Source organism: Oncorhynchus kisutch, linkage group LG11 (genome assembly GCF_002021735.2).
Source record: "Oncorhynchus kisutch isolate 150728-3 linkage group LG11, Okis_V2, whole genome shotgun sequence".
Lineage (NCBI taxonomy): Eukaryota > Metazoa > Chordata > Actinopteri > Salmoniformes > Salmonidae > Oncorhynchus > Oncorhynchus kisutch.
The window spans coordinates 80,045,452-80,067,023 of record NC_034184.2 but is presented as its reverse complement, the minus strand read 5'-3'; the positions used below and the strand labels follow the sequence as shown (position 1 = coordinate 80,067,023).

At 48.1% G+C, this 21,572-nt stretch overlaps 1 protein-coding gene across 1 annotated transcript in view; it reads left to right on the top strand.

Annotated features, from left to right (window-relative positions):
- The first annotated feature begins 18,636 nt into the window (after window positions 1-18,636).
- The window catches only part of LOC116376356 (neuropilin and tolloid-like protein 1), a 53,292-nt gene continuing 50,356 nt past the window's right edge, over window positions 18,637-21,572 (top strand). Inside the window, exon 1 of the mRNA XM_031836385.1 lies at window positions 18,637-18,914. Coding sequence (XP_031692245.1) covers window positions 18,713-18,914 — 202 coding nt within the window. The 5' untranslated portion in view covers window positions 18,637-18,712. The remainder of the gene's footprint in view (window positions 18,915-21,572) is intronic.

Sequence of the window (21,572 nt, the reverse complement as noted above, 5' to 3'; positions counted from 1 at the left end):
AGAGGAGGAGATAGGTTGGGGAGAGGAGGAGATAGGTGGAGGAGAGGAGGAGATAGGTGGAGGAGAGGAGGAGATAGGTGGAGGAGAGGAGGAGATATGTAGAGGAGAGGAGGAGATAGGTGGAGGAGAGGAGAAGATAGGTGGATGAGAGGAGGAGATAGGTGGAGGAGAGGAGGAGATAGGTAGAGGAGAGGAGGAGATAGGTAGAGGAGAGGAGGAGATAGGTAGAGGAGAGGAGGAGATAGCTGGAGGAGAGGAGGAGATATGTAGAGGAGAGGAGGAGATAGGTGGAGGAGATATGTAGAGGAGAGGAGGAGATAGGTTGGGGAGAGGAGGAGATAGGTGGAGGAGAGGAGGAGATATGTAGAGGAGAGGAGGAGATATGTAGAGGAGAGGAGGAGATAGGTGGAGGAGAGGAGGAGATAGGTAGAGGAGAGGAGGAGATAGGTGGAGGAGAGGAGGAGATAGGTGGAGGAGAGGAGGAGATAGGTGGAGGAGAGGAGAGATAGGTGGAGGAGAGGAGAGATAGGTGGAGGAGAGGAGGAGATAGGTTGGGGAGAGGAGGAGATAGGTGGAGGAGAGGAGATATGTAGAGGAGAGGAGGAGATAGGTGGAGGAGAGGAGGAGATAGGTGGAGGAGAGGAGGAGATAGGTGGAGGAGAGGAGAAGATAGGTGGAGGAGAGGAGGGAGATAGGTGGAGGAGAGGAGGAGATAGGTTGGGGAGAGGAGGAGATAGGTGGAGGAGAGGAGGAGATAGGTGGAGGAGAGGAGATATGTAGAGGAGAGGAGGAGATAGGTGGAGGAGAGGAGGAGATGGGTGGAGGAGAGGAGGAGATGGGTGGAGGAGAGGAGGAGATAGGTGGAGGAGAGGAGGAGATATGTTGGGGAGAGGAGGAGATAGGTGGAGGAGAGGAGGAGATAGGTGGAGGAGAGGAGGAGATAAGTTGGGGAGAGGAGGAGATAGGTGGAGGAGAGGAGGAGATAGGTAGAGGAGAGGAGGAGATAGGTGGAGGAGAGGAGGAGATATGTAGAGGAGAGGAGGAGATAGGTGGAGGAGAGGAGGAGATAGGTTGGGGAGAGGAGGAGATATGTAGAGGAGAGGAGGAGATAGGTGGATGAGAGGAGGAGATATGTAGAGGAGAGGAGGAGATAGGTGGAGGAGAGGAGGAGATAGGTGGATGAGAGGAGGAGATAGGTGGAGGAGAGGAGGAGATAGGTAGAGGAGAGGAGGAGATAGGTGGAGGAGAGGTGGAGATAGGTGGAGGAGAGGAGGAGATAGGTAGAGGAGAGGAGGAGATATGTAGAGGAGAGGAGGAGATAGGTGGAGGAGAGGAGGAGATAGGTGGATGAGAGGAGGAGATAGGCGGAGGAGAGGAGGAGATAGGTAGAGGAGAGGAGGAGATAGGTGGAGGAGAGGAGGAGATAGGTTGGGGAGAGGAGGAGATAGGTGGAGGAGAGGAAAGGCCGTCGTTCTGCGTTTGTGTCAATTTGAACGGTGTTGTAGAGTGTTTTAAAATGGGTTGTCATCATTTTGTATCGCTAATTCCTCTTCAATTTTTTTTGTTTCTCCAATTTTGCCAGAGGTTTTTTGTGTTTATGGACTCTTCAATTAGTGTCAGCTGCTTGCTGTTGTACTGTGCTTTTTTTGGTTCTGAGTGTACGTTTATAGTTTTAAAGTGTCACAGTAATGAACGTGTAATTCACCATTATTTGGGTTTCCGTGCTTTTGGTTGGATTGTGTTCTAAGTTGTTTCCTTATAATTTTACACTCTGCATCAAACCAGTTGTCATCTGTGGTCTTTTTTTTGTCATCACACATGTGCTCTGTGTTTCCTACTCTTAAAGGGGCAGGAAATATCACAACTCGACACTGCTGCTCTCTAGGATTCTCTCTCTCCGGCTCTAAATCAGCACTTCCTTTTAGATTTTTAACAGCTCAACATGTTTGTAACACTTTTTGTGGTTGTTTTGTCGACCAATTGCTGTGCATCATCCCATCAAAAGAATGGCAGAAAGACTCAAATTCTCACTCTAATTCCTCATTCTGGCTACGAATCTAGTTCTGATCTTCCTCTTCCTCTTCCTCTGGTCAGTGATGGATGCTGTGTCCTTATTGGGCCCTTTCCTCTTCCTCTTCCTCTGGTCAGTGATGGATGCTGTGTCCTTATTGGGCCCTTTCCTCTTCCTCTGGTCAGTGATGGATGCTGTGTCCTTATTGGGCCCTTTCCTCTTCCTCTTCCTCTCGTCAGTGATGGATGCTGGGTCCTTATTGGGCCCTTTCCTCTTCCTCTTCCTCTGGTCAGTGATGGATGCTGTGTCCTTATTGGGCCCTTTCCTCTTCCTCTGGTCAGTGATGGATGCTGTGTCCTTATTGGGCCCTTTCCTCTTCCTCTTCCTCTAGTCAGTGATGGATGCTGGGTCCTTATTGGGCCCTTTCCTCTTCCTCTGGTCAGTGATGGATGCTGTGTCCTTATTGGGCCCTTTCCTCTTCCTCTGGTCAGTGATGGATGCTGTGTCCTTATTGGGCCCTTTCCTCTTCCTCTTCCTCTGGTCAGTGATGGATGCTGTGTCCTTATTGGGCCCTTTCCTCTTCCTCTGGTCAGTGATGGATGCTGTGTCCTTATTGGGCCCTTTCCTCTTCCTCTTCCTCTGGTCAGTGATGGATGCTGGGTCCTTATTGGGCCCTTTCTTCTTCCTGTTCCTCTAGTCAGTGATGGATGCTGGGTCCTTATTGGGCCCTTTCCTCTTCCTGTTCCTCTGGTCAGTGATGGATGCTGTGTCCTTATTGGGCCCTTTCCTCTTCCTGTTCCTCTAGTCAGTGATGGATGCTGGGTCCTTATTGAGCCCTTTCCTCTTCCTGTTCCTCTGGTCAGTGATGGATGCTGGGTCCTTATTGGGCCCTTTCCTCTTCCTGTTCCTCTAGTCAGTGATGGATGCTGGGTCCTTATTGGGCCCTTTCCTCTTCCTGTTCCTCTGGTCAGTGATGGATGCTGGGTCCTTATTGGGCCCTTTCCTCTTCCTCTTCCTCTAGTCAGTGATGGATGCTGTGTCCTTATTGGGCCCTTTCCTCTTCCTGTTCCTCTAGTCAGTGATGGATGCTGGGTCCTTATTGGGCCCTTTCCTCTTCCTGTTCCTCTGGTCAGTGATGGATGCTGTGTCCTTATTGGACCCTTTCCTCTTCCTCTGGTCAGTGATGGATGCTGTGTCCTTATTGGGCCCTTTCCTCTTCCTCTTCCTCTTCTTCTGGTCAGTGATGGATGCTGTGTCCTTATTGGGCCCTTTCCTCTTCCTCTTCCTCTAGTCAGTGATGGATGCTGGGTCCTTATTGGGCCCTTTCCTCTTCCTCTGGTCAGTGATGGATGCTGTGTCCTTATTGGGCCCTTTCCTCTTCCTCTGGTCAGTGATGGATGCTGTGTCCTTATTGGGCCCTTTCCTCTTCCTCTTCCTCTGGTCAGTGATGGATGCTGTGTCCTTATTGGGCCCTTTCCTCTTCCTCTGGTCAGTGATGGATGCTGTGTCCTTATTGGGCCCTTTCCTCTTCCTCTTCCTCTGGTCAGTGATGGATGCTGGGTCCTTATTGGGCCCTTTCCTCTTCCTGTTCCTCTAGTCAGTGATGGATGCTGGGTCCTTATTGGGCCCTTTCCTCTTCCTGTTCCTCTGGTCAGTGATGGATGCTGTGTCCTTATTGGGCCCTTTCCTCTTCCTGTTCCTCTAGTCAGTGATGGATGCTGGGTCCTTATTGAGCCCTTTCCTCTTCCTGTTCCTCTGGTCAGTGATGGATGCTGGGTCCTTATTGGGCCCTTTCCTCTTCCTGTTCCTCTAGTCAGTGATGGATGCTGGGTCCTTATTGGGCCCTTTCCTCTTCCTGTTCCTCTGGTCAGTGATGGATGCTGGGTCCTTATTGGGCCCTTTCCTCTTCCTCTTCCTCTAGTCAGTGATGGATGCTGTGTCCTTATTGGGCCCTTTCCTCTTCCTGTTCCTCTAGTCAGTGATGGATGCTGGGTCCTTATTGGGCCCTTTCCTCTTCCTCTTCCTCTAGTCAGTGATGGATGCTGTGTCCTTATTGGGCCCTTTCCTCTTCCTCTGGTCAGTGATGGATGCTGTGTCCTTATTGGGCCCTCTCCTCTTCCTCTTCCTCTGGTCAGTGATGGATGCTGTGTCCTTATTGGGCCCTTTCCTCTTCCTCTTCCTCTGGTCAGTGATGGATGCTGTGTCCTTATTGGGCCCTTTCCTCTTCCTCTGGTCAGTGATGGATGCTGTGTCCTTATTGGGCCCTTTCCTCTTCCTCTTCCTCTGGTCAGTGATGGATGCTGGGTCCTTATTGGGCCCTTTCTTCTTCCTGTTCCTCTAGTCAGTGATGGATGCTGGGTCCTTATTGGGCCCTTTCCTCTTCCTGTTCCTCTGGTCAGTGATGGATGCTGTGTCCTTATTGGGCCCTTTCCTCTTCCTGTTCCTCTAGTCAGTGATGGATGCTGGGTCCTTATTGAGCCCTTTCCTCTTCCTGTTCCTCTGGTCAGTGATGGATGCTGGGTCCTTATTGGGCCCTTTCCTCTTCCTGTTCCTCTAGTCAGTGATGGATGCTGGGTCCTTATTGGGCCCTTTCCTCTTCCTGTTCCTCTGGTCAGTGATGGATGCTGGGTCCTTATTGGGCCCTTTCCTCTTCCTCTTCCTCTAGTCAGTGATGGATGCTGTGTCCTTATTGGGCCCTTTCCTCTTCCTGTTCCTCTAGTCAGTGATGGATGCTGGGTCCTTATTGGGCCCTTTCCTCTTCCTGTTCCTCTGGTCAGTGATGGATGCTGTGTCCTTATTGGGCCCTTTCCTCTTCCTCTGGTCAGTGATGGATGCTGTGTCCTTATTGGGCCCTTTCCTCTTCCTCTTCCTCTTCTTCTGGTCAGTGATGGATGCTGTGTCCTTATTGGGCCCTTTCCTCTTCCTCTTCCTCTAGTCAGTGATGGATGCTGGGTCCTTATTGGGCCCTTTCCTCTTCCTCTGGTCAGTGATGGATGCTGTGTCCTTATTGGGCCCTTTCCTCTTCCTCTGGTCAGTGATGGATGCTGTGTCCTTATTGGGCCCTTTCCTCTTCCTCTTCCTCTGGTCAGTGATGGATGCTGTGTCCTTATTGGGCCCTTTCCTCTTCCTCTGGTCAGTGATGGATGCTGTGTCCTTATTGGGCCCTTTCCTCTTCCTCTGGTCAGTGATGGATGCTGGGTCCTTATTGGGCCCTTTCCTCTTCCTGTTCCTCTAGTCAGTGATGGATGCTGGGTCCTTATTGGGCCCTTTCCTCTTCCTGTTCCTCTGGTCAGTGATGGATGCTGTGTCCTTATTGGGCCCTTTCCTCTTCCTGTTCCTCTAGTCAGTGATGGATGCTGGGTCCTTATTGAGCCCTTTCCTCTTCCTGTTCCTCTGGTCAGTGATGGATGCTGGGTCCTTATTGGGCCCTTTCCTCTTCCTGTTCCTCTAGTCAGTGATGGATGCTGGGTCCTTATTGGGCCCTTTCCTCTTCCTGTTCCTCTGGTCAGTGATGGATGCTGGGTCCTTATTGGGCCCTTTCCTCTTCCTCTTCCTCTAGTCAGTGATGGATGCTGTGTCCTTATTGGGCCCTTTCCTCTTCCTGTTCCTCTAGTCAGTGATGGATGCTGGGTCCTTATTGGGCCCTTTCCTCTTCCTCTTCCTCTAGTCAGTGATGGATGCTGTGTCCTTATTGGGCCCTTTCCTCTTCCTCTGGTCAGTGATGGATGCTGTGTCCTTATTGGGCCCTCTCCTCTTCCTCTTCCTCTGGTCAGTGATGGATGCTGTGTCCTTATTGGGCCCTTTCCTCTTCCTCTTCCTCTGGTCAGTGATGGATGCTGTGTCCTTATTGGGCCCTTTCCTCTTCCTCTGGTCAGTGATGGATGCTGTGTCCTTATTGGGCCCTTTCCTCTTCCTCTTCCTCTGGTCAGTGATGGATGCTGTGTCCTTATTGGGCCCTTTCCTCTTCCTCTTCCTCTAGTCAGTGATGGATGCTGGGTCCTTATTGGGCCCTTTCCTCTTCCTCTTCCTCTGGTCAGTGATGGATGCTGTGTCCTTATTGGGCCCTTTCCTCTTCCTCTTCCTCTAGTCAGTGATGGATGCTGTGTCCTTATTGGGCCCTTTCCTCTTCCTCTGGTCAGTGATGGATGCTGTGTCCTTATTGGGCCCTTTCCTCTTCCTCTGGTCAGTGATGGATGCTGTGTCCTTATTGGGCCCTTTCCTCTTTCTCTAGTCAGTGATGGATGCTGTGTCCTTATTGGGCCCTTTCCTCTTCCTCTGGTCAGTGATGGATGCTGTGTCCTTATTGGGCCCTTTCCTCTTCCTCTGGTCAGTGATGGATGCTGTGTCCTTATTGGACCCTTTCCTCTTCCTCTGGTCAGTGATGGATGCTGTGTCATTATTGGGCGCTTTGGAATCGATGGTTCCCACAGACTGTTTTGTACAAGCCTATTTCCACATGACATTGCACTGTGACTGTTTCTGCCTGATCCATGGCCTTCATTAGGCAGTAATCCAGTGACTAATGCTTCATAATATTTATTAGTTAGGAGAGCTGGGTTTGGATGGGGCGATGCGAAAAATAGCTTTAAAAAAACTGAGGTCTGGATTCATCTGTATTTGATTGAGGAAGAGAAAGAAGGAAAGGAAAGAAGGAAAGGGAGAGTGGGATAAAGATAAATACAGATATTGGGCGGGGCACATCCATCAATACACACACAATATCTCATTGTTGACGAAAACACCAGGCATATTCATGAGTCCTACTCCTTGCTACCCAGATGCTAGGCCATGCCTATAAAGGTTATGTGTTAAGTCTCCATATCTCAGCAGTGCTGATTGGAGTTGTCGTAGCTCTGTCCTGTTCTAGAATGCCAGCTAAGTGCCCAGGTCATTTAGGTCCCCATATGACTGGTTTAAACCTGGAGAGATGCACAATAGGATTCTCATTGGAGCGCAATTACTGTTGAATATGTGAAGGACCCCAAGCGTTAGACAGACAGACAGACAGACAGACAGACAGACAGACAGACAGACAGACAGGCAGGCAGGCAGGCAGATAGGCAGACAGACAGACAGACAGACAGACAGACAGACAGACAGACAGACAGACAGGCAGGCAGACAGGCAGACAGACAGACAGACAGACAGACAGACAGACAGACAGACAGACAGACAGACAGACAGACAGACAGACAGACAGACAGACAGGCAGGCAGACAGACAGACAGGCAGATAGGCAGACAGACAGGCAGACAGACAGACAGGCAGGCAGATAGGCAGACAGACAGACAGACAGACAGACAGACAGACAGACAGACAGACAGACAGACAGACAGACAGACAGACAGACAGACAGACAGGCAGACAGACAGGCAGGCAGACAGGCAGATAGGCAGACAGACAGGCAGGCAGACAGACAGGCAGGCAGATAGGCAGACAGGCAGACAGACAGACAGACAGACAGACAGACAGACAGACAGACAGGCAGACAGACAGACAGGCAGACAGACAGACAGACAGGCAGACAGACAGACAGACAGACAGACAGACAGACAGACAGACAGACAGACAGTTAGGCAGACAGACAGACACACAGGCAGACAGACAGGCAGACAGACAGACAGGCAGACAGATAGACAGACAGACAGACAGACAGACAGACAGACAGACAGACAGACAGACAGACAGGCAGACAGACAGACAGACAGACAGACAGACAGACAGACAGACAGACAGACAGACAGACAGACAGACAGACAGACAGACAGACAGGCAGACAGACAGACGACAGACAGACAGACAGACAGACAGACAGACAGACAGACAGACAGACAGACAGACAGACAGACAGACAGACAGACAGACAGACAGACAGACAGACAGACAGACAGACAGGCAGACAGACAGGCAGACAGATAGGCAGACAGGCAGACAGACAGGCAGACAGACAGACAGACAGACAGACAGACAGACAGACAGACAGACAGACAGACAGTTGGTTAGGTGAGGTTGAGGTGGAGCTGTTGGTTAGGTGAGGTTGAGGTGGAGCTGTTGGTTAAAGCCGAGCTGACACTGCTGGCTCCATTAGTTCTCTACATCTGTGCCGTTCTTCTTAAACAGTTAAAGCGCTACATTTCCTCAAGACCCGAGCCGGCAGCTCATTAACTGTAATTATGCTAGGAGTTTTGCGCAGCGGGCCAGAACAGCAGACTGATGAACGAATGGCAGGAAGTGTTAGCCTCACAGTGAAAAGCTGTCATTTTGAAATACAGTATGTGGTTAATATTTATGGGTAGGGATTCTGATTATCTCAGATTGGTAAGGCTGTTATGTGGAAGTGTAACTTGTGGTTATAATTATGGCCCTGACCAGGATTAACTCTGGGACTTAGTGATAGGCCATAACTAGTGCTGGTGGTTAGGTCATACATTCTGGATAAACTCAGGGGCCTTAGTGATAGGCCATAACTAGTGCTGGTGGTTAGGTCATACAGTCTGGATAAACTCAGGGGCCTTAGTGATAGGCCATAGCTAGTGCCTGGAGTTTTTTCCTTGTTAGGTCATATGGCCAGGAAAAACTCTTATCCCTGTGATCGTTTAATAAGAAAGAATCCTCTTTATAATGGTAAGGCCCTCCCCCCGCCCTCTCTTCAGTAAATCACGCCTCCATTCCGCTCTTCCCCACCTATAAGCAGAAACTTAAACAGTACCCATGGTAAGGACTGTCCCCAGTTGGTCTGACCAATCGGCTTCAAAACTGTTTTGATCTCGCGGATTGTGAAATGTCCCCTCTGAGAATAGTATTGCCGATATACACTGACTCTGTGAGTACATCAGGAAGTGCATAGAGGATGTTCCCACTCTGACAATTAGAACTTATCCAAACCAAAATCAATGACATATGGCAGCATTCACGCAAAACTGAAAGCGCCAACCACCGCATTTAACCATGGTGAGGTGACTGGGAACAATCAGAGAAGCAAAACGACGTGGAGTGGAGACATTTTTCGTCTCTGGCGTCGCAATTCAACCGCTCAGACATGAGACCCACTGTATGTGTCAGGGTCTCCAGCCAATCACGGATCATAAAGGGAAAGACAGCCACGTCGCAGACACTGACGCCTCAAACTTGGACGAGTTAAACACTTTCTGCTTCCAGGAAAACAACATCGAACCACCGACGTGGGCCCCCGACACTCACGAGGACTGTGTGCTCTCATTCTCTGTGGCCGACGTGACCTAAAGCATGTAAACCCTGGCAAAGGCCGCTGGCCCAGAATGCATCCCAAGCCGCGTCCTTAGAGCATGTGCAGGCAAGCTGGCTGGAGTGTTTACGGACATATTCAATCTCTCCATATCCCGGTCTGTTGTCCCCACTTATAACTGAACTAAATTACTCTCGCCCTGTTGCACTCACTTCTGTCACCTTAAAGGTTTTTGAGAGGTTTGTTAAGGATAAATTCACCTCTACCTTATCTGACACCCTAGATACACTACAGTTTTTATAATCCCCCCAACAGATCCACAGACGACGCACTCGCCATCGCACTGCACACTGCCCTATCCCATCTGGACAAGAGGAATATCTATGTCAGAATGCTGTTCATCGACTACAGCTCAGCCTTCAACACCATAATACCCTCCAAGCTCATCACTAAGCTCAGGGCCCTGGGTCTGAGTCCCTCCCTGTGCAACTGGGTCCTGGACTTCCTGATGGTTCCGACCCTAAGTTTTGAAGTTAGGCAACAACACCCCCACTACGCTGATCCTCAACACAGGGGCCCCACAGGGGTGTGTGCTCAGCCCCCTCCTGTACTCCCTGTTCACCCATGACTGTGTGGCCATGCATGTCTCCAACTCAATCATCAAGTTTGCTGACGACAGTGGCCTGATTACCACCAATGATGAGACAGACTACAGGGAGAAGATGAGGGCCCTGGCGGACTGATGCCAGGAAAATAACCTCTCCCTTAGTCAACAAAAAACAAATGCGCTGATAATGGACTACAGGAGACAGCAGAGAGAGCACGCCCCCATCCACGTGGACAGGCCGCAATGGAGAGGGTCAAAAGCTTCAAGTTCAAATTTCGTGATATTAGGGTCAAGGCCATATGGCCTTCAAGAGGTGCCCAATCTGCCAGGGAACCAAGGCCATCTGCACCAACATAGCCAATTGATTTGAAAACTGAAAAACAGTAGCTATTCTGTTAAGAAAAACAAAAGTCTATGTACAGTTGAAGTCGGAGGTTTACATATACCTTAGCCAAATACATTTAAATTCAGTTTTTCCGTTTTTTTTTCTTCAATTTCTGACATTTAATCCCAGTAAAAAATTTCTGTTTTAGGTCAGTTAGAATCACCACTTTATTTTAAGAATGTGAAATGTCAGAATAATATTAGAGAGATTCATTTATTTCAGCTTTTCTTTCTTTCATCACATTCCAAGTGGGTCAGAAGTTTACATACAATCAATTAGTATTTGGTAGCATTGCCTTTAAATGGTTTTACTTGCTCACACACGCTTTTTCATTTCTGCCAACAAATGTTCTATGCGATTGAGGTCAGGGCTTTGTGATGGCCACTCCAATACCTTGACTTTGTTGTCCTTAAGCCATTTTGCTACAACTTTGGAAGTATTCTTGAGGTCATTGTACATTTGGAAGACCCATTTGCGACCAAGCTTTAACTTCTTATGGGTGCAATCCCGTTAACGGGATAATTTTCATCAACAACCGCTGAAATTGCATAGCGCCACATTCAAATAATATTTCTAAAAATATTTATATTCATGAAATCACAAGTGCAATATAGCAAAACACAGCTTAGCCTTTTGTTAATCCACCTGTTGTGTCAGATTTTGAAATGATGCTTTACAGCAAAAGCAATCCAAGTGTTTGTGTAAGTTTATCGATCGCTCGACAAAACATTAAGTACACCTAGCATCAGGTAGCTTGGTCATGAAAATCAGAAAAGCAATCAAATTAATCGTTTACCTTTGATGATTTTCGGATGTTTTCACTCACGAGACTCCCAGTTACACAATAAATGTTCCTTTTGTTCCATAAAGATTATTTTTATATCCAAAATACCTCCGTTTGTTTGGCGCATTATGTTTTTGAAATCCACAGGAAAGAGCGGTCACGACAACGCAGACAAATTCCAAATAGTATCCATAATGTCCACAGAAATGCTTTTTATAATCAATCCTCCGGTTGTTTTTAAAATATATAATCGATAATATATCAACCGCAACTGTCTTTTTCAGTAGGAGAGGGAAAGGCAATGGCTGCCCAAACTCTGTTGCGCATACAAAATGCTGCTGGTACCCATTCATACAATGACACGATGTTATCTTTCTCGCTCATTTTTCAAAATAAAAGCCTGAAACTATGTCTTAAGACTGTTGACACCTTGTGGAAGTGATAGGAAAAGGAATCTGGTTGATATCCCTTTAAAATGAGCAAAGGCAGGCTATGGAACATGGAGTTTTCAAAATAGAAGCCATTTACTGGTTTGATTTTCCTCAGGGTTTTGCCTGCAATATCAGTTCTGTTATACTCACAGACAATATTTTGACAGTTTTGGAAACTTTAGAGTGTTTTATATCCAATACTAATAATAATATGCATATATTAGCAACTGAGACTGAGGAGCAGGCCGTTTACTTCGGGCAACTTATTCATCCAAGCTACTCAATACTGCCCCCCAGCCATAAGAAGTTAACTTCCTGACTGATGTCTTGAGAGGCACTGAGTTTGAAGGTAAGCCTTGAAATACATCCACAAGTACATCTCCAATTGACTCAAATTATGTAAATTAGCATATCAGAAGCTCCTAAAGCCATGACATCATTTTCTGGAATTTTCCAAGCTGTTTAAAGGCACAGTCAACTTCTGTAAACTTCTGAATTGTGATACAGTGAATAATAAGTGAAATAATCTGTCTGTAAACAAGTGTGGGAAAAATTACTTGTGTCATGCAAAGTAGATGTCCTAACCGACTTGCCAAAACAATAGTTTGTTAACAGGACATTTGTGGAGTGGTTGAAAAACTAATTTTAATGACTCCAACCTAAGTGTCTGTAAACTTCTGACTTCAACTGTAAATGTACATAAATAATTAGTCTACATGTCAAAGTGTAGTTGATAGCTATAGGCTATAGCCTGTTATGTCACATTGTAGGTGGTAGCTATTCTCTACAGCTTGTCATGTCATAGTGTAGGTGATAGCTATTGGCTACAACCTGCCATGTCACAGTGTAGGTGATAGCTATTGGCTACAACCTGCCATGTCACAGTGTAGGTGATAGCTATTGGCTACAACCTGCCATGTCACAGTGTAGGTGATAGCTATTGGCTACAACCTGCCATGTCACAGTGTAGGTGATAGCTATTGGCTACAACCTGTCATGTCACGGTGTAGGTGATAGCTATTGGCTACAGCTTGTCATGTCATAGTGTAGGTGATAGCTATTGGCTACAACCTGTCATGTCACAGCGTAGGTGATAGCTATTGGCTACAACCTGTCATGTCACAGCGTAGGTGATAGCTATTGGCTACAACCTGTCATGTCACAGTGTAGGTGTTAGCTATTGGCTACAACCTGTCATGCCACAGTGTAGGTGATAGCTATTGGCTACAGCCTGTCATGTCACGGTGTAGGTGATAGCTATTGGCTACAGCTTGTCTTGTGACAGTGTAGGTGATAGCTATTGGCTACAGCTTGTCTTGTGACAGTGTAGGTGATAGCTATTGGCTACAGCTTGTCATGTCACAGAGTAGGTGATAGCTATTGGCTACAGCTTGTCTTGTGACAGTGTAGGTGATAGCTATTGGCTACAGCTTGTCTTGTGACAGTGTAGGTGATAGCTATTGGCTACAGCTTGTCTTGTGACAGTGTAGGTGATAGCTATTGGCTACAGCTTGTCATGTCACAGTGTAGGTGATAGCTATTGGCTACAGCTTGTCTTGTGACAGTGTAGGTGATAGCTATTGGCTACAGCTTGTCATGTCACAGTGTAGGTGATAGCTATTGGCTACAGCTTGTCTTGTGACAGTGTAGGTGATAGCTATTGGCTACAGGCTGTCATGTTCAGACGATGCGGATATGAGGGAGGCGCCTTAAAATGTAGCCAAACCTTAATTAGACTTTTAGTTACATACACTACATGACCAAAAGTATGTGGACATTTCATTCCAAAATCTTGGGCATTAATATGGAGTTAGTCCCCACTTTTCTGCTATAACAGCCTCCACTCTCCTGGGAAGGCTTTCCACTAGATGTTTGAACATTGCTGCGGGGACTTCAGCGACAAGAGCATTAGTGAGGTCAAGCACTGATGTTTGGCGGTTAGGCCTGGCTTGCAGTCGGCATTCCAATTCATTCCAGAGGTATTCCATGGGGTTGAGTTCAGGGCTCTGTGCAGTCCAGGCAAGTTCTGATCTCGACACACTGATCTCGACAAGCCATTTCTGTGTGTGCTTGGGGGCATTCTCATGCTGAAACAGGAAATGGCCTTCTCCAAACTGTTGCCAAGTTGGTAGCACAGTGTCGTCTAGAATGTCATTGTATGCTCTAGCGTTAAGATTTCCCTTCACTGGAACTAAGGGGCCTGAACTGTGAAAAACAGCTACAGACCATTAACCCTCCTCCACCAAACTTTACAGTTGGCACTATCAATTGGGGCAGGTAGCATTCTCCTGGCATCTGCCAAACCCAGATTTGTCCATCGGACTGCCAGATGGGGAAGAGTGATTCATCACTCCAGAGAATTCCTTTCCACTGTTCCAGAGTCCAATGGTAGCGAGCTTTACACCACTCCAGCCAACACTTGGTATTGTGCATGGTGATCTTAGGCTTGTGTGTAGCTGCTCGTCCATGGAAACCCATTTCATGAAGCTCCTGACAAACATTTTTTGTGCTGACGTTGCTTCCAGAGGCAGTTTGGAACTTGGTAAATAGTGTTACAACCGAGGACAGACAATTCTTACGCGATATGCTCTTCAGCACTCACTAATCCCATTCTGTGAGCTTGTGAGGCCATGGCTTCACAATAACAGCACATACAGTTGACTGGGGGCAGCTCTAGCAGGGCAGAAAGTTGACTAACTAACTTGTTGGAAAGGTGGCATCCTATGACGGTGCCACGTTGAAAGTCACTGAGCTCTTCAGTAATGACATTCTCCTGCCAGTGTTTGTGTATGGAGATTGCATGGCTGTGTGCTCAATTTTATACACCTGTCAGCAACGGGTGTGGCTGAAATAGCCAAATCCACTCATTTTGTATATGTAATGTGTATATATAGGCTAAACACCAGTCATGTTTTGACAAATATAACGTAGGATCATTATTCATATCTAAAGGCTGGAAGATCAGTGTCTGTTGGCATACATGATGTACTGTTACTTCAGATAGGAGAGGAAGGAATGTGTCTGTTGTCCACCCTGCAACATGAGAAAGACCCGTGTCTGTTTCACCCTGCAACATGAGAAAGGCCTGTGTCTGTTGGCATACATGATGTACTGTTACTTCAGATAGGAGAGGAAGGAATGTGTCTGTTGCACCCTGCAACATGAGAAAGGCCCGTGTCTGTTGCACCCTGCAACATGAGAAAGGACTGTGTCTGTTTCACCCTGCAACATGAGAAAGACCCGTGTCTGTTGCACCCTGCAACATGAGAAAGGACTGTGTCTGTTTCACCCTGCAACATGAGAAAGGCCCGTGTCTGTTGCACCCTGCAACATGAGAAAGGACTGTGTCTGTTTCACCCTGCAACATGAGAAAGGCCCGTGTCTGTGTCCAACCACTGTCCCAGAGTGTGTCCAACCACTGTCCCAGAGTATGTCCAACCACTGTCCCAGAGTATGTCCAACCACTGTCCCAGAGTATGTCCAACCACTGTCCCAGAGTATGTCCAACCACTGTCCCAGAGTATGTCCAACCACTGTCCCAGAGTATGTCCAACCACTGTCCCAGAGTATGTCCAACCACTGTCCCAGAGTATGTCCAACCACTGTCCCAGAGTATGTCCAACCACTGTCCCAGAGTATGTCCAACCACTGTCCCAGAGTATGTCCAACCACTGTCCCAGAGTATGTTTGGAATATTTAATTTATCATACAGAAGGACTGACCAATAGATGAAATGAACGTTTGTACTATGTGTGATAGTAGATTGACATAAACTAGTGCTTTTGCTGTTTGTTAGGCCTACTCACCTTGTAGGTTAAAGAACAGTAAATATGGACAGTTCGTCCAACATCTTCAATAAGCGCCTGGGGATTCGATAAGGACCCGTGCCGTCGCATCCCCGATGTGTCTGTCTTCTGTTGTAGCCTACTTCGGAGCTGCGATGCCTGTGAGAAGAACCCGATCACATGACAGGCATTGGCTAATAAGAATTTAGATATCTGAGAAAGAGATATGAGTGAGAGCTGCTTTCGCAGCACAGAGATTGACAGCCGGGTTGAAGGGAATTATTATATTCAGCCCAAGGGCACAATGGCCACACCCTTTTTTTAGGGGCCATTACGGCCACAGCCTAGACATTGTCCTGCGTGAAAAGCCCAGGAGGGCGGCAGTTTCGGAGATTCTGCGAATCTGTGTCCACGACCAATAAACTTTGATTGTTTAATATTTCAAACAGTCTGGATGTGATGTGTGAAGGTAAGAAGTGAGCGTACTGCTTTCTTTCAGTGCTAGTTCTGTGATGAGGCTCAAATGTCAGTGGTCAGTCCTTCTAAGAGAGACAAGAAGACTTGGATGTGTCTTACTGTGTGAAACCTAGCGAGTGAACCGTTGAATGATTCATCTACAACTTCTCCGGTCTCTCAGTAGTGCTGTGTGTGATGACTGTAAGTTTTGTCGAGTAAAGACACACGTTTGATCTAGCAGACCCACAGACATGAATGAGAGTGCAAACCTAAGAGCTCCTCTCAGTCTGTTTGAAGACGTTTATCATGATCTGATTGGACACTGCTGTCATTGCAAGGCGTTGTCCTTACTGCTGAGGATGTGACGACTGAAAGGAATACAGGAAGAAGGAATGACTCAACATTTATCTCTCTCTTCCATTTTTCCCTGCCCGCTGTTTTCCCTCTACCCATTTCTCCTTCTCGATATCTGTTGACATCTCTATCCCTCATCCTCCTTACTCTTAGATTCTATCGTTATGCTTTGTCTCCTTGTCAATTCCCATCCACTTCGCTTCTCTCTCTCTCTTCCCTCTTTCTACCTCAACCCCTCCTATCTCTGTCTCTCTTCCCTCTTTCTACCTCAACCCCTCCTATCTCTGTCTCTCTTCCCTCTTTCTACCTCAACCCCTCCTATCTCTGTCTCTCTTCCCTCTTTCTACCTCAACCCCTCCTATCTCTGTCTCTCTTCCTTCTTTCTTCCTCAACCCCTCCTATCTCTCTCTCTCTTCCCTCTTTCTCCCTCAACCCCACCTATCTCTCTCTCTCTTCCCTCTTTCTACCTCAACCCCTCCTATCTCTGTCTCTCTTCCTTCTTTCTTCCTCAACCCCACCTATCTCTGTCTCTCTTCCCTCTTTCTCCCTCAACCCCACCTATCTCTGTCTCTCTTCCCTCTTTCTACCTCAACCCCTCCTATCTCTGTCTCTCTTCCCTCTTTCTCCCTCAACCCCTCCTATCTCTGTCTCTCTTCCTTCTTTCTCCCTCAACCCTCCTATCTCTGTCTCTCTTCCTTCTTTCTTCCTCAACCCTTCCTATCTCTCTCTCTCTTCCCTCTTTCTCCCTCAACCCCTCCTATCTCTGTCTCTCTTCCTTCTTTCTCCCTCAACCCCTCCTATCTCTGTCTCTGTTCCTTCTTTCTCCCTCAACCCCTCCTATCTCTGTCTCTCTTCCTTCTTTCTCCCTCAACCCCTCCTATCTCTGTCTCTCTTCCTTCTTTCTCCCTCAACCCCTCCTATCTCTGTCTCTGTTCCTTCTTTCTCCCTCAACCCCTCCTATCTCTGTCTCTCTTCCTTCTTTCTCCCTCAACCCCTCCTATCTCTGTCTCTCTTCCTTCTTTCTTCCTCAACCCTTCCTATCTCTCTCTCTCTTCCCTCTTTCTCCCTCAACCCCTCCTATCTCTGTCTCTCTTTCAATTCAATTCAATGAGCTTTATTGGCATGGGAAACATGTGTTAACATTGCCAAAGCAAGTGAGGTAGATAATATATATAATATATATAATAATCTTTCTCTCTGTCTTTCTCTTTCTCTTTTCCTTCCATTTGTTTTCTCTCTCCCTCCACACTTTCTCTCTCCCTCTCTCTCCACCTCTCCTCTCTCACTCGCCCTCCACCCCTTCTCTCTCTCTCAATTAAATTTCAATTAAATTTAAGGGATTTATTAGCATGGGAAAAATATTCCATTTCCATTTCCAAAGCAAGTGAAATAGATAATAAACAAAAGGGAAATAAAGAATAAAAATGAACAGTAGACATTATTATTTAGAAATGTTTGTGATTGTAAAGACATTTCAAGTATCATATTAGTGTTGTAATGATGTGAATATAGTCTCTCTCTCTCCTTCCACCCGCCTCTCTTCCCTCTCCCTCCACCCCTTCTCTCTCCCTCCACCCTCATCTCTTCCCTCACTCTCTACCCTCCTCTCTCTTCCCTCTCCCTCCACCCCTCCTCTCCCTCCACCCTCATCTCTTCCCTCACTCTCTACCCTCCTCTCTCTTCCCTCTCCCTCCACCCCTCCTCTCCCTCCACCCTCCTCTCTTTTCCTCTTCCTCCACCCTCCTCACTCTTCCCTCTCCCTCCACCCCTCCTCTTCCTCCACCCTCCTCTCTCTTCCCTCTCCCTCCACCCCTCCTCTCCCTCCAACCTCCACCCTCCTCTCTTTTCCTCTCCCTCCACCCTCGTCTCTTCCCTCACTCTCCACCCTCCTCTCTCTTCCCTCTCCCTCCACCCCTCCTCTCCCTCCACCCTCCTCTCTTTTTCCTCTTCCTCCACCCTCCTCTCTCTTCCCTCTCCCTCCACCCCTCCTCTCCCTCCACCCTCCTCTCTCTTCCCTCTCCCTCCACCCCTCCTCTCCCTCCACCCTCCTCTCTTTTCCTCTTCCTCCACCCTCCTCTCTCTTCCCTCTCCCTCCACCCCTACTCTCCCTCCACCCTCCTCTCTCTTCCCTCTCCCTCCACCCCTCCTCTCCCTCCAACCTCCACCCTCCTCTCTTTTCCTCTCCCTCCACCCCTTCTCTCTCTCTCCTGACACCCCTCCTCTCTCCCTCCACCCTCTTCTCTTCACTCAACCTCTACCCTCCTCTCTTTCCTCTCCCTCCACCCCTCCTCTCCTTTTACTCTCCCTCCACCCTCCTCTTTTTCGTCTCCCTCAACCCTCCTCTCTCTTCCTTCCATTTGTCTTCTCTGTCTCTCCTCTCTTCACTCTCCCTCTTCCTCCACCCTCCTCTCTTTCCTCTCCCTCAACCCTCCTCTCTTTTTCCTAACCCTTCACCCTCTCTCTCTCTCTCTCTCTCCTGACACCTCTCCTCTCTCCCTCCACCCTCTCTCTCTCCTCTCTTTTCCCTCTCCCTCCACCCCTCCTCTCTCCCTCCACCCTCTCTCTCCTCTCTTTTCCCTCTCCCTCCACCCCTCCTCTCTCCCTCCACCTTCTCTTTCTCCTCTCTTTTCCCTCTCCCTCCACCCCTCCTCTCTCCCTCCACCCCCAGATCTACCTGCGTTTCCTGGACTATGAGATGCAGAACAGTAACGAGTGTAAGCGTAACTTCGTGGCGGTGTACGACGGCAGTGCGTCCGTGGAGGACCTGAAGAACAAGTTCTGCTCTACGGTGGCCAACGACGTGATGCTGGTGTCCACCACGGGGGTGATCAGGATGTGGGCCGACCAGGGCAGCAGAAGGAGCCACTTCAGGATACTCTTCACCACCTTTCAAGAACGTAAGACTGTTGGTGATGTGCACATACACATTCACTCATATCCTGGCAGTGTATGGGCTGACTGGAAATACACAGATACGTGTTGCCAGACCAGTCATCATGATACATTGTATGTTGTGTTAATGGAAAAGCAATGCAGTCAAGACATTTACTGGAAAATGAACAATCTAGTGGGGATGGATCAGATGACCTACATTAACGTATGGATAGGGTGCATGAACGGCCCCTAACACTCATAGCGTGACCCCCTAACCCCATGTCTGCAGTGTTAAACAGACCCCATAACAACCCACGTAGTGGCAGCCATTAAATAAAAACAGGAGCGTATATGTACAACAACTGTTAGAATCATGTAACACTACTGGTCAAAAGTTTTACAACGCCTACTCATTCAAGGTTTTAAGTTTAGTTAGTTAGTTAGTTTAAATGTATGGGTTCATTGACTGTAGAGTTAGCCCCCGAGGGAATGGTCTTCTCTCTTCCCTCTTTCTCCCTCCACCCTGTAACACAGACGCTGGGAGTCGAGAAGCAAGTACTTAGGATGAATTTAATAATACAATAAACATGGAACAATAAAAAACAAGAGTAGCGTCTGGACCTGAAAAACACGTAACAAGTAATAGTGCCTGGGGACAGAACCGAAGGGACAGACAGATACAGGGGAGGTCATCCTAGAAGTGATGCGTCCTGGTGAGTGTCATGAGGTGCAGGTGTACTTAACGATGCTGGCAGGTGTGGTGCTGGTGACGTCGAGCGCCGGAGAGGGGGAGAGGGAGTAGACGTGACACACCCCTCCTCTCTCTCTCTTTCTCTCTTCCTTCCATTTGTGTTCTCTATCTCTCCTCTCTCTCTTCACTCTTCCTCCACACCTCCTCTCTCTCACTCTCTCTCTTCCTCCACACCTACTCTCTCTTCACTCTCCCTCTTCCTCCACACCTCCTCTCTCTCACTCTCTCTTTCTCTTTCTCTCTTCCTTCCATTTGTCTTCTCTCTCTCTCCTCTCTCTCTTCACCCTCCCTCTTCCTCCACACCTCCTCTCTCTCACTCTCTCTCTTCCTCCACGCCTACTCTCTCTTCACTCTCCCTCTTCCTCCACACCTCCTCTCTCTCTCTCTCTTTCTCTCTTCCTTCCATTTGTCTTCTCTCTCTCTCCTCTCTCTCTTCACTCTCCCTCTTCCTCCACACCTCCTCTCTCTCTCTCTCTTTCTCTCTTCCTTCCATTTGTCTTCTCTCTCTCTCCTCTCTCTTCACTCTCCCTCTTCCTCCACACCTCCTCTCTCTCTCTCTTTCTCTCTTCCTTCCAATTGTTTCTCTCTCTCTGCTCTCTCTCTTCACCCTCCCTCTTCCTCCACACCTCCTCTCTCCCTCCACCCTCCTCTCTCTCAGATAGTGTGTGTGTGTGTGTGTGTGTGTGTGTGTGTGTGTGTGTGTGTGTGTGTGTGTGTGTGTGTGTGTGTGTGTGTGTGTGTGTGAATAGGCAGTGCAGTTGTTTCCACTTTTTGAGACCTATCCACTGAATGAAGCCAGGCTGTGCCGTTGCCCCGGTAACACTGATGCCTAAGTCACTCAACCGATACCCAGCAGGTCCGTCTGCTAGAGCTGCGTTCAGAACCACAGAGCAACACCATCAACACTATTTAAACATGCAGGTAGAACCAGGCAATATGCAGGTGTACCACATCTCTCTTCGGCTGATCCTCAGCTACACCCTGTAGACTAAAGACAAAAGTCACTGTTTAATAGCCTTGAAACACTAACAGTGTCTCAGCAGATACCCAGTCAGATACCCAGTCAGATACCGAGTCAGATACCCAGTCAGATACCGAGTCAGATACCCAGTCAGATACCCAGTCAGAAACCCAGTCAGATACCCAGTCAGATACCGAGTCAGAAACCCAGTCAGATACCGAGTCAGAAACCCAGTCAGATACCCAGTCAGATACCCAGTCAGATACCGAGTCAGAAACCCAGTCAGATACCCAGTCAGATACCCAGTCAGATACCCAGTCAGATACCCAGTCAGAAAACCCAGTCAGATACCCAGTCAGATACCAAGTCAGATACCCAGTCAGATACCCAGTCAGAAACCCAGTCAGATACCCAGTCAGATACCGAGTCAGAAACCCAGTCAGATACCGAGTCAGAAACCCAGTCAGATACCCAGTCAGATACCGAGTCAGAAACCCAGTCAGATACCCAGTCAGATACCCAGTCAGATACCCAGTCAGATACCCAGTCAGAAACCCAGTCAGATACCCAGTCAGATACCCAGTCAGATACCCAGTCAGATACCCAGTCAGATACCGAGTCAGAAACCCAGTCAGATACCGAGTCAGAAACCCAGTCAGATACCCAGTCAGATACCGAGTCAGAAACCCAGTCAGATACCCAGTCAGATACCCAGTCAGAAACGCAGTCAGATACCCAGTCAGATACCCAGTCAGATACCCAGTCAGATACCCAGTCAGAAACCCAGTCAGATACCCAGTCAGATACCCAGTCAGATACCCAGTCAGAAACCCAGTCAGATACCCAGTCAGATACCCAGTCAGATACCCAGTCAGAAACCCAGTCAGATACCAGGTCAGAAACCCAGTCAGATACCCAGTCAGATACCCAGTCAGAGACCCAGTCAGATACCCAGTCAGAAACCCAGTC